The 13841-nt window shown below is 44.0% G+C and overlaps 1 protein-coding gene across 16 annotated transcripts in view; it reads left to right on the top strand.

Moving 5' to 3' along the window:
- The first annotated feature begins 11832 nt into the window (after positions 1 to 11832).
- Positions 11833 to 13841, top strand: part of MAPK8IP3 (mitogen-activated protein kinase 8 interacting protein 3) — a 77015-nt gene continuing 75006 nt past the window's right edge. For all 16 annotated transcript variants that reach the window (XM_058849365.1, XM_058849347.1, XM_058849360.1 and 13 more), the window contains exon 1: positions 11833 to 12256. In XM_058849365.1, the coding sequence (XP_058705348.1) occupies positions 11939 to 12256 (318 nt within the window). In that variant the 5' untranslated portion in view covers positions 11833 to 11938. The remainder of the gene's footprint in view (positions 12257 to 13841) is intronic.

The raw sequence follows: 13841 nt of genomic DNA, 5'->3' as shown, positions 1-13841 counted from the left end.
GGCACTGGGTACAGTGCCTGAAGGAACTTCCAAATGTCTCTTTGATGTACCATTAGTGCTGAACAGGGAGCAGCAGCCTGAGATCCTGCTTGGTATTTTCACAGTCTTGCCTGGTTGACCATATTTTTGTTTATTGTGCACATTTATACCAATGCCACTTACTATACTGAAACAATATAAAGAATTAGAGAGTGTAATAAATTATTGTTGTATTAAAAATTCGGAGTGTATATAAGAAAGATATGTTTTGTAGGAACAAAACAAAATATAAAGCATAGAAAAGCCTCTCCTCAAAGTAGGATGAGGCTTTTCTCCAAGGAGTTGCTGATTGCCAGCAACGCCCAAGATAACTAACCCAAACCGGCCCATCAACTCAAACAAACAGACAGGACACGGACCATCAAGAAGACAATGGAACTGGCTCGGGAAATTATCTACCTCCGGACCCAAGCAACGCCCTGCAGATTCCAGTGGGTACAGAAACTGATCAGTGAAAAAGACAAGTTCCAAAAAGAAAGACTTCGCCAGACTTAAACATTTCTGTGTTGAAAAAGCAATCAGGGGAGACAAAGGAGAAAACCCGGCCGAGATACCCATCGGCACCAGCCCGGATTCCACCACCCTGTCATGAAAAACCTAACATTGCAACACACACAGAAACTCCTTTACATATGAGGAGATTCTGGCCGGACAGTAGTTAATGTCTTTATTCTATGCCAGGAAATCCATTCACTGGACAATCAAGGACACTTGGTGAATGGAACTGGCCTGGAATTTTAGCCTGAGGACTTAAAAATCCTATAAAACCCCAAGCCTGAGAGCGCTCAGACGTGGACTTGGGAAACCTACACCTCGGGTGTAGGTCCTGTCCACCCAGCGCTGCGCTGATCATTTTTATTGTGGTTTTTTTCTCTGTTTTTTCCTATGTTGTTTATTAATAAATTTCTCTTTAATTTTATCCAAAAATTGCCTTTGCATTTATAACAGAGAGCACAAATCAGTGTATGCACCTGTTTCTCTTTTGGTTAGAGAAAGCAACATGCTACAGTGAAGTCATTAATTACATTTTGACTAATGAGAGTATTGTTTGCCAAACAATGATGTAGTGCTCAGATGGACACACCTAGTCTATACAAAAATTTCCTGGTTGTGGAGGTATCCAACAGATAGTTTTATCTATTTCTTTTCAGACAATTTAAGGAATAGAAACTCTGTGTAATAATGTAGAAAGCTACACAGTCTGCAGTTAGATGAGAACAGAACAAACAGAAATAGAGTCGGTGGTCTCTGAGTACCCGCCAAAGATATGTCTAATTTGAGATAGCTCCTGAGTCCTGTAGGAAACACCTGATTCACTCCAATGCTGAGCTAAGAGTCACCTCAGAGACTGAATCAGTGAGGTGGGTATCTGCTTTATTTGGTGGCGGTTACATGGGAGATCGCTCCTCCTAACATGCACACCCAGCATTTTTACACAGCACAGTATATGGTTAAATGTAATACATATTCATTACATTCCTTGGGATAGGCAAGGTTATACAAATTACTTCTCAGAAGTCATTAATATCATTAGCATATGTGGCACACAAGCGCAGTGTCCTCTGGTGGTTGCACTGAGGAAGACTCTGGGTCTTCCTCAGGGGTTGTTCTGACAAAGGCCATCAGTCTTCCTCACTCTTCACTTTTCACCTTTCTTTCTGAAGCATGCCCAATCCTTCGCTGGCTGGTTCAATGTTTTCTGTGCTGGTTTCAACAGATTTTGTTCCTTTTATCTTGACAAGATGTAGGATCATATTTACAGGAAAATGGACATGTACTAAATGTGCCAGCCTAACCTTCTGGAACTAAAGGCCATCTTTGTGGATAAAAAAGCTGACATTGTAAGAAGAAAGAAGAAGCAGAAAAGTTGCTGACAGACAGGGGGGTGTCAAACCGAGTTAAATGATGCTTACAGCATGTACCAATTAGATTAAGAAAAGAGATGTGTACTTGCCTCATAGACAAAGTAGAGCTACCAATCAAGAGATGTGTGGACAAAGCAGAGCAACCAATTAAACAATGCACGACTGTATACACCAAGATGTGAAAAACAAGGTTCACATTTTTTAATATGAAATTTAAAAAGTTTAATAGAAAGACAATTAGGAGATAGAAATAAAGCCAGGTGCCTCAACATTCAGCCAAGAGAAGACACTTTACTAACAAAGGATTGTCCCTTAAAAACAGAACCCTATTACATATTCATAAGTTCTTATACATAATTCAAGCATTCCTCTTAAGTTTTAGATGTTCCTTTTTTTAACTCCCCCCTCCCCAATAGATCAGTCTTCTTGGCTCCACTGAGTCTCCCACTCCCTGCTAAGAGAGGTTCAATAAATTCTTCCCTTGGAGCACTGGTCACTGCTGTCATCATCTGGATAAAATAATCTAAGAATGCAGGGGGGGAGGTTCTGACTATGTTTTCAGTCTCTGGGTTATATGAACCAAAGCAGTTTTTATTTTAATACTATGCTACAGCCTAATGTATATATATATGTATTACACCACTATTTCTAAGTTTTATCAATAACAGAAATAAAAGAAACTATATTAATACGAAAAAGTTTTCTAACATTATACATATAACATACATTTTAATATTTGTGAAAAGCCAATAATATATATATATAACAAAGATAAGAAGTAAATATAAGCAATGTTCAGAAACACAATAAACGGCTTTTGCTTGATTCACATTGAATTGTGCAGAGTCCTCTGTCTTCTCAACAAGATACATTCTGTTTCTCTTACCTTAACAAGCCTAAAGTGCATCCTGTTTCTTAGGCTTGGGATTAATATTTGTTGACTCTTACTAGTGTCAGGAAAATTAATCCACAAACACCAGAGGTTTATGTCCAAAAAGGAGACAGAGGAGTCCTTTTACTTTATTTGAATAAAGAGGGCCCCTGGGGTCTCTCAAATTTTTGGAGGGCTCAGCCTCCCTTTTATCCTAATTCCCGGCCTTTTGTCCCTGCTCTCTTTCCCCATAGGCTGAGGTACTTGAGAGGTACAGGCTTCCCAGAACGCCTGCGATACCTTCCCCCCCACCCCCAATGCATAATCCCTTCTTAATTCTTAACTCTTGTGGAATTCATGGTGCTCTTTCAGTGTCTCTTTCATCTTTCAATGGAATCTATCCCATTGTTTCTGTTGTCTCTCAGTGATAGTTGCATCTTATCAGCAGACCCAGTGCTTGCTTGTAAAGACAAACCCGTCATCCCTCTCACTAGTTTACTCATGGTTACATGAGCTAACTATTGATTAACTTCTTTCACCCTATGGCTAAAAATAAAAATTGAAAAACTAAAACTAAAAATTTTAAAGGTGGAAGTACTGGTAAGGGTTTCCAACATATATGACAGGTTGTCTATTTAAAAATGAAGGCTGACCATCTCTACAACACACATTCCCTGGCCAAAGCACTAGTCACTGCCACCAGTTCAGAAATTATTTGACAAATAAGGTTTTGTAAAACTACCACTATGTGTTTTCCTGACCTTAACAAATATGGGAGAATTTTCTGCAGTGGGAGATGAACTTCATTAAACTATTTTGAAAGGAATGAGGGACTTGTCTACACAAACAAAACTGTGGGTCTGCTGGTGAATAAAGCTAGATACTGATAGATAAAAGAAACAATGGGTAGGATTCCACTGACTGATAAATGGAATGAGAGATTTGTCTTTACAAACTGTAAGTCTGCTGATAAATAAAATTGGATACTGAGATGAAAGAAACAATGAGAACCATAAATTCCATAAAGAATTCCACTGAGTGACACAAGGAAGGGGAATTTATGCATTAGAAGGGGTTCTTAAGTATTAGGCGTTCTGGGGAGTCTGTACTGTTGCAGTCAGCAACCTCAGGATCTTGTCCAGGGAAGCAGCAGGATTCTGGGGACCAGCACGAAACACCAACCGAGACGGGCTCCCGTTCATGAAACCATTTATTCAGCATGGGAACAAACTCAGATCCCGAACAGAGAGCTCCGAACAGAGGCACAGCAGGGGTTTTTGAGGGACAGAACTCCCAAGGGTCTCCACCTTTGAGGGTGGAGTTCAGGGTCAGGGACCAGTAGAAACACACCAAGGGAGAACCCCCAGGGACTCAAACTCAATCAGAGCACCGGGGCCACCCGTCACAAGCGGTATGGGGTGGAACAATGTTAACTCTTTGTCTCCCTGAGGCACACTGCTGCACTGTATCCCTCAAGTACCTCAGCCAGTGGGGAAAGAAAGAGGTACATGTGGTCAGGAAATCAGAATAAAAAGGAGGCTGCATCCTCCAAAAATTTGAGAGATGTGAGGGGAAATGTCCCATGGCCTCTCCCTTTATTCACATAAAGTTATAGGACTCTTCTGTCTCCTTTTTGGACATAAACCTCTGGTGTTTGTGCATTAATTTTCCTGACAACTTGAAGCCAAATCACATATTCCTTTTAAACTTCTAAATAGGAATGCCACTAACCAGTTCTTATTCTAGATAGAGATAGATAGAGATAAACCTTTTAAAAAAGGTTTCATACACTCCCATCACTGGAACTAAATCTTGTCAGTCACGCCTCCAGATACTGCCTTATTGAAAGAAAGCACAAGTAGTTCCTGATGTCCACGTATTTTTAAACAAGTATAATCACTTGTAAAGAAAACCTGTAAATTCTTCTTCTACCACAACTGTCCTATGGTACTGTGGTCCATCTTTTTTCTGTAGCAATACCTTGAATTTCAGCTCAATACTAATTGAAGGTGAATTCTAGGTACTAAAAACAGTATCGTATTTTCCTTGGTTTTGTGCCATCAAAGTAGAAACTTAATGTTAGAATATCCTCCCCCCGCTCCGGGAATTTTCTCCCATCTGTTGCCTAAGAGAAAATAGCGACCAGTACTTGAGAGACAAAAGAAGGGCCCAAGGTGGGGGGAAGGAGTGCAGCTGCCCGCAGACTCTTAGCTGGGGCTTTTCTCTTGGGAAGGGTAAAGGTGTCTGGAGAATTGGCTGGAGGGGTCAGGGGGCTGGGTTCGGCTTTCCGGACCAGAGCGGAACAGTTGAGCTGCTGTTACCGCGGGAGAATTTGCTGCCATTGTGGAACCCATCCCGTTACAGTTTTCTCCCTTACCATTGGTGAGCCTCGGCTCCTAAGAGCAGCCATTGAACTGAGACCTTAGTAATACCTGATCTGACTGGAAAGGATCCTCACCATCTACTTGGGTGCCACCAGGGAAAACCCGGGACCCCGAACCCTTCCCTATTCCCAGAGGGCTTGTCTCCTGGGTGTGTGTGCGAAGTAGCCCGGCTCCTGCTGCCCAGCCCCCTGCTTTCTGCCACTGTCTTGGGCTTTTTTGCTACACCCTAACCAAACACCTTGTGAGAAACGACTGCTCACTTTAAAATTTTAAAGTTTTATTAAACCTTAGCAAAATACAACAAAGAACCGAATAAGGAAAAAGGACAGCACTGCTGAGACTGTCACCGCAAGCCAGGTACTCAACCACAAAACTGTTGCGTCGCCTTTGATACCCCTGGTGTTGCACCAGGCAAGCCTGGCCCCACCCAAAGTCTGTCAGTCAACGCTTCTTCGCCGTCCATTGGTGGAACTTGATCGGAGGTCAGGTGTTGTCATGCCGCGCCTCCCTAGTAACAAGCCTTCCCTAATCACAAATGCCCCAAGCAAGGGGCACGGGTGCTTGCCCTCCCTCCACGTGTCCCAACAACCAAGGCTGTCCGGTGGCAACAATATAGATGGGGGGGGGGGGGGGGGGGGAAAGGTGTATGATGAGAACAGAGGACTTCCAAACAACAAACCACAATAACATAACTACACATTAATAAAACGTCTCTTTAATATATACATAATATTAATCCCTTACTTGCGAGAGCCAATCATTGTATTAGCTATCTATAATAACACTGTGTCCACCCGACTCCTGCGGCTCCCGCTAAGGCTGCGGAGTTTTCTGGTACATTTTGTTTGTCACCTTGGATGTGCCCACCTCTGCCATTCCAGCCAGCACTCTGAAGTTCCTGCTACAGCCCCTGTCTCCATCTGGACGGGCACTGGGACCAGGTGCCCCTGTGGGTTTATAAGAAAACCCCCTTTTCTCTCTGTCCCGCCGGCTGAGTCGCCATCACCACGTGGCGAGGCGGCCAAGCTCGCCCCACAGCGCCCCCTGCAGCCGCGGGGGAATCATCGCACCCGCCCTCCCTGGCCAGGGGCCACCAGCGCCCTCGCCGGCTGTGCCCGGAACTGCACCAAAGCAGAAAGTGCCTGCATCCAAGAGAAGGCTGTGGTTGGGTTTCCGGATTTTGTTTGTTGTTGCTGCCGTTGTTTTTGTTTGTTTGCCTTGTTACACATATATATATATCTACTAATAAAGAACTGTTATTCCTTTTACCATCTCTTTGCCTGAAAGCCCTGTAATTTCAGAGTTACAATAATTCGGAGGGAAGGGAGTCACATTTTCTGCTACAAGGTGGGTTTCCACCCTCCTTGGCAGACACCTGTTTTTCAAACCAAGGCACCTAAATGTTAGACTCTGTCAGGGCAAAGGGCTGAGAAGGCCCTGAGAAGAAGGTTCTCCTATAGTTGGGGTGAGCAAAAGCTCACCCGTGTTATAAATACATATTGTGATACTGGCTTTTTGCAAGTATTAAGATGAATATATGTTAGAATAGCTTTTGCTATGTCTTTTTCTTTTTTCTCCTGCTAGTAGCTAAAAAGTTTTCAGGTGTAGGTCAAGAAGAATTTTGGACATTAGGGCTATGTCTTGTCTGTACAAAGCGAGATAACCTCCAGTGAACAGATGAATGGGGCCCAGGCTACTCAACTTCACTATCAACACTCACTCCCTGTAGAAGAAAGAACCCACGCCCAAATAAAAAGGTGATAAAAGAGAAATTAAAACCAAATGTGCATGCTCTAAAAAGGCAGATCTAAGGAGTAGCCATGTAGAACAGTTCCTGGAAAAGTTTGAATATGCATAAATCCATGTAGCAGGAATGCTATATAAAGGGTGTTTCCAAAGCACTAGGTGTGCCCTTGGCAGAAAGCCAAGCAGCTGGCCATTTTAACCCTTTCCTTTATTGTCTTTGTCTCCTATTGCCTTTTTGTTTATATTAAACCTTTTAAAATTTATCAGGCGAGTGAACCTCATTTTTCATACCCGCAATGCCCCTGGAAATATATATGCTAATAGTACAAGAAAGTTCTATAATTTCTCTGATATTATTGGCTAGAATTTGGTGCAATGTTTTACATATTCCTAATTCCTGTTTTTTATTGGACCCTTTCCCTCAGACTCCACCCCTAACCTACCTTATAAATTTGTAACCTATGCTGACCCTTGCCTTTTTAGTGAACCCCATACTGTTGTCTGGCTTATGTGTTTGTTGTTTTTGTATTAAAGTATTATTTTTTGTGTCATTGAATCATGCCTGTGAAAAACGAGGTTCACATATTTTTATATAAAATTTAAAAAGTTTAATAGAAAGACAATTAGGAGATAGAAATAAAGTAAAATGTACAAATACACCAGGGTGCCTCAACATTCAGCCAAAAGAGCACACTTTACTAACAAAGGATTGTCTCTTAAAAACAGAACCCCATTGCATATTCATAAATTCTCATACATGATTCAAACATTCCTCTTAAGTTTTAGATGTTTTTTGGTTTAGTTTTAACTCACCACCTCCCCAGTAGATCAGTCTTCTTGGCTCCACTGAGTCTCCCACACCCTGCTAAGAGAGGTTCAATAAATTCTTCCCTTGGAGCACTGGTCACTGCTGTCTTCATCTGGATAAAATAATCTAAGAATGCAGGGGGGGAGGTTCTGGCTGTCTTTTTCAGTCTCTGGGTTATATAAATGTAATTAATGGTCTTGATTCATGCTAACTAAATTGTAACTATTTGGAAAGTTATTATTAGAAGCAATCAAGAGAATCAGTGTTACAAGGCAGATGTACACCTTCACAGCTGTTACATGTTAAAATTAAGATACAGGATGTACTTTGGAAGATAAAGTGATGTCCCAAGACGAAAATGGCCTTGAGATGGACAAAATTAGAATGACTTTAGGCATAGGGCCTAAAATTCATTAAATGTAAGACTAATTAGTGGACTCACATAACACAACGCTTAGTATGCACACACAAACCTGTAAGGTTATCCAGAGGACAGTGAGGATGAGTGTAAGCCTTCGTCCAAAGACCACCAAAAGAAGACTGAAGACCCCCTAACAACAAGTGAAGCATGCGCCATGAAGAATAGTGACGTAAAGTCAAAAAAATCAGAAATAGGAGGAAACTTATGGGAAACATTAATGAATATGTATAAGCATATGGTATATAAGTTTAGCTTGAAGTCCTTTGTTTTGTACGTGAGGCAGGGTGGGAAGTCCTCTCCATACCCTGGTCAGTTTTGTACATGATGTAGGGTAACAAGCCCTCTCCATACCCCGGTCGGTTTTGCTTAGGCTTTAATCATACTTAGTTACTGACAAATTAAATACATAAATTGTATTTTTTTGCTAAATTGTATTCTTTTACTAAATTGTATTCTTTTGTACCAATTTACTATTCAATTCACTAAATTGTATTCATGTTTAATTAAACTGTTATTAACTCAAAGGACCTAGTTGTCAAAATTCTAATTTCATTTATAACAATAAACAAAAGTAGTTTTTGCTTTAATACAATGCTACAGCCTAACATATACATATTATACCACTATTCCCAAGTTTTATCAATAACAGAAATAGAAGAACCTATATTAATACAGCAAAGGTTTCTGACATTATACATATAATATTCATCTGTGAAAAGCCAATAACATAATATGCACTTATAACAATGCCCATCCCTCCTTTATTTGTCATCCTCTTGAGGACATCTCGCTGAGGATCCCGAGGTAGCACTGGCCAGACCATCCAGACCCAATGTGCTACACATAAAAATATTAATTCTTTCACAAAGCAAAGTTCCAACTGTCCAGGTGAAAAAACCCCAATAGTTAATTGGACATCATATGGTTATTACAAAAGGAAAATTCTGATTTTCCTTGCACAGTCTCAGTATCTCTATTTCTCACTCCTTGTGCTTATATTTTTCCAACTTGGAAAGGCAAGCTCTTCAGGAAAGGGCCATAACACAGTTGCATATGTATAGCACAGTCAGTTTTTAGTCTGCCATTAGTGCTAAACAAATAACAATTTGAATCCTAGATAAACTCCTATGCTAGATGCAATAAAACCCCAAAAGGGATTGAATAAGAAAATATTTTGCTTGCCAACTTTCATCTGGAAGTGGTATTTTAACTCTCACACATGGCAGCACCTAGCATTCCTGCCATTCTCATTTCTAGACTTGAAGTTATTGATGAATTTATAAATATAGGAATGTATATTTTAATGTACAAATTAAGTTAAGGCAATCACTGTCTTTCAGCAGGAGCTTTAACAATGTCACTGGACCCGAACCAGGATTCTGTTGTATAAAGGAGGATGCAGTTCAACTGATATCCCCACCCCTCAGGGATGCATGCTAGACCTGTTGGGATTACAGTCAGAAGAACTAAGTAATGCCATGAGCTCATCAGTCCCTATAGTTCAACAGGCTTTAGTTTGTGTCACTTCCATTGTTGCAGTTTCATATGTATGTGGGCAACATGCAAGAAAACTTTATAAACGTTTTTACATGCTCTCTAGATTACATGAGATTAGGACTTCAGTGTAATATGGAATTAGTAAATAAGCCTTGCCTCTCTCTTTGCCTGCCTTGCTTTTCTCTCTGTTCACCTTTACGTTTGTATTCATGATATTTTAAATGAAATCATGCATTTAATAAAGCATGTGCTCAGCTTTGTTGCCAATCTGTGTTTGTTGTGAATGACCTCTTTATAAACCTCTTAGTCATATAAAGTTTCCCACACTGTTAAGAATAATTAGAAGATTGTTAGCCATGTTACAGTTACTGTTTATAAACCCCTTACCTTGTACCCCTGTCCCAAATTGCTGTACCCGTGTTCTTGTTCCATGTTCAGCCAGGCCCTGCCCCCACTGCTCCTAGACTCCCACATGCCAACATTGTACCCCTGCCCCAAGTTCAGCTGGGCCCTGAGGAGGAGGATGACATAAGGACTTTTATGTAAACGAGAGAAACCAGAGACTCATGGGACGCACACAGACTGATAAAAAACCCCGAGACAATGAGCCACACAAAAAGGAAGGAATAAAAACAGTACCATGGAACAAGGAAGACCCAGAGGAGTCCCCTGACTTCCCTCCAGAGGCCGACATAACCACGAGGGGACTCGGATGACAGCCTAGACTAGGAGGGCAAGGAGTCTTGGGGACTCCTGTGAGGAAGAAAGGCCCAGCTCTGCCCCAGTGACAAAGCTGCACGGATCCTTCTCTTCTGCGGTGTCCAGTGGGAGCAGTGGTGGTGTGTGTGACCCTTTGGGCCCCCACCCCAGAGCTGTCCTGTTCCATAAAGGCCTTTTTAAAAAGGAGATGGTCTCAAGGGTGATTTGTTGGGTTTGAAATTTTTAAGCAAAAGTGTCTTTATGTTTGTTTCACATTTGTTTCTTATATCTGTGCATTCAGTGCCTCTGATGTGCTTGGCTGGGCCTGCTCTGTGTGGAAACATTTGAAAATCTGGCTGTTACATTCAGGTGTCTCATGATCTACTGGTGATCCATCCTGTAACTAACTACACCTCAACCTCAATTACTGTATGACCCTTCCAAGTGAACTATACCTATTTCATTAAGTACTATTCTATTGCATTCCATTCCTTCCCCTTCAATTCTCCATTTCTAGAGACAAATAGGTTTTTGCTATAAATGTAGCAGTCTAAAAGTTGCTAGGCTCTGAATCATGTCTATCAGCATGTAGTCAGCTATAATGATGTAACATAGAACAAAACAGTCATAAAACTTAAAATTCTTAATTACCAGTGAGATGTGTTATTCCCATTGCAATTAGGCTTTCTGGGCAGGGTAAAAGTTCTTTCCCTTTGTGCAATATGAAGCTTTTAGGGTCATTGCTAGTCATGACTCTGGAATTACACTCTTCTTTGGTGCCCTAAGCCAAATTAAGGTCTGGGGAGCCTTTTCATAAATCAACCCCTTACTTCGTTCTCCTGCCAGGCTGGTCTCAGTACAGAGAATGATTCCTGCTGTCTTCCTCCAACTCTACAGCCCAAACTCAGCTGAGCTCAGGATGTGGCAGACTCTGACTTCTGTGACACCTGCTGAAGGTGCTAGAGATTGCCGAGGGTGTTGGAGCTGCTGCCCGTAATTTGGTGTGTGCTGCTGTTGCTTTGGGAAATCTACTGATGAAATTCGGTGGTTGTGCTGGATTTTCTTTCAGGACTTGAGGTGGCAAATTTTGCGCTCTGGCTTTCGGTTCATACCTAATTGAACAGCTCCTTGTCTGCTTTCTGTGTAGTAACTACAGCTGCCTGATCTCGGTAACAAAACTACCGCGGCTGTGACGAGTCTCTAACGCGGCTCCCAGAGCCAGTGCGTGTCCGAGATGCGGCGCGACCCAGGCATGCGCTGGCTCATGCTCGGTGTCCCTGCGCGTGACGCCGCAGCGTGGGGCCCCGCGCGCGCCCATCGCGCCTTGCGTGGAGCCCCGGTGCGCGCCTCTTTGTCTGCCGCGGGACTCGGGGGACGGAACCGGCCGCGGGTGGCTCGCCATCAGCGCTGCCGTTCGTGTGTCCAGTGCAAGAAGCACTGCGGCGCGGGGCCTGCTCTCAGCACGGGTAGCCCGCGCCCCCGATCCAGCAGCTCTGGGCGGTCCGTGACGCTGCGGGCGGGGCGGGGCAGCGCCCGGTGGCGGCGGCGGCGGCGACGACGTCAGCGGGGCGCGGAGCGGAGCGGGGCCGAGGGCTATCGGCCGGCAGGATGCTGGAGATCCAGCTGGACGATGGCGGCGTGGGGGGGTACCCGGGCGATGATTACTGCTCGGGGTCGGTGATGTCGGAGCGGGTCTCGGGCCTCGCCAACAGCATCTATCGCGAGTTCGAGCGGCTGATCCACTGCTACGACGAGGAGGTGGTGAAGGAGCTGATGCCGCTGGTGGTGACGGTGCTGGAGAACCTGGACTCGGTGCTCACCGACAACCAGGAGCACGAGGTGGAGCTGGAGCTATTGCGGGAGGACAACGAGCAGCTGCTCACGCAGTACGAGCGGGAGAAGGCGCTGCGCAAGCAGGCCGAGGAGGTGAGTGCCGCCGCCCCGCGACCATCTTGGCCACGGCCGGGCGGGTACCCCAATGCAGGGGAGCGGGAGGGCCGAGAGGGTGGCGGGGTTGCTTAGGGCTGCGGTTGGGCCATCTCTCACAGCTCTTCGCTCCGTCGCCCCGATCGCCACCACTGGCGTGTCCCTGCTGCCCGCGCCCCCGCGGTGGGCCCGGCTCGGGGGAGGGGGGGGGTGGCGGGAGCCTCGGGGCAGTGGCCACCGGTACTTTCTAGAAGCGGAGAGCGGGGGCGGGCCCGGCGAGGCGCATCCCCTCCCGCGAGGGTGCGGGGCTCCCGCCTCCGGGACTTCTCCGGCTCCGGCAGGCCCGGCTCCTCCGCCGCACCGCGGTGCCGGGGCCCACTGCGGCTGAGCTGCCCCGTGACAGCGAGAGGGAAAAAAAAGCCGAACCAAAATAGCTGCAATCCTGTGGAATTCCTGAGGAATTAGGAATTCACTTTGCAATGCCAACAGCATCCGGAGGGGTCAGCATAATTTGTCGTGTAAAAAATAGTTTTTAAAATGGGTAATTTGTGCAGCCATCCAGCACTCAATGTCAGCTGTAAGCTGTTTCGTTGGACCATAGAATTGCCTTTAGAGTATAACCTCTTATTTTTGAAACTTATTTTTATCAAAACTTTGCCTTGCGTTTCAATAAAATCGTTTCCAAGTCATCACCTGCCGTTTCCTGGAGCGTGGATGCACTCCCGGGAGAACCGGGGCAGGGTTGCCCAGCTGGTGGGGTTGTTTGGAAGTGGCTCATGAGAAATCCAACCCCTCTGATGAAGAGAAACGGTTACAGGCGCTGGAATGTACACAAGACAGATGGGAGGTGATCTCCACTCTTTTATCTTCCTGCATCTGTGCCTGTCCCTGCTGAAATACACAACATCCTTTCAGCCTTGAAGGCTGGGAGCCATAGGGATTACTGTTCAGCCTTTTGGAGTGACAGTCTGTGAGCTGGGATAGAGCTTTGGTGCTGAAAAAAATCCATCCTCAACACATCATCTCCACCATATCATCTCCTTTAAACTTCCTAAAAAGTGAGTTTTTCTGTCTTCTAGACTAAGGAAGAGCAGAAGATTTAAGATTCAGTTGCTTTCCTAGGAGTCAAGTTCTGATTTGATATGGGGTAATAATAAAATAAAAGAAATGGTAATTAATGAAATAGTTGTTGAACCAGAGAATGGTGTAAAACACATGCAAGATTTTCACAGATGTGTTCTTGTTGCTTAATAGTCATGTGCAAGAAGCTTTGTAACTTGGTGGCGAGGACTTGTGGCCCATTATTGATTCTGAAAGCAAGAGCCAGTCTGTTAAAAGTTTTAGTCCCAAGTCCTAATTATGTATTAATGGACTAATAAATCATCCTGAAGTGCTTTTGAATGCTTGTATGGGTTGAAAAATTATCCTGAGTACACAAGGCTTATTTATGTTGTGTAGAGACAGCATTTTGCAGCTTCTGAGAATTAATTTTTAAAGTAAACTATTTATGGGAAAAAATGAGACTGCAAATGGGGGTTGGAACAGTCCATCTTGCATCTTTGGACTGGAGTGGATTTCTGTTCTG

Source organism: Poecile atricapillus, chromosome 14, assembly GCF_030490865.1.
Source record: "Poecile atricapillus isolate bPoeAtr1 chromosome 14, bPoeAtr1.hap1, whole genome shotgun sequence".
In the NCBI taxonomy this organism is placed as follows: domain Eukaryota; kingdom Metazoa; phylum Chordata; class Aves; order Passeriformes; family Paridae; genus Poecile; species Poecile atricapillus.
This window is presented reverse-complemented; position numbering and strand designations above follow the sequence as displayed.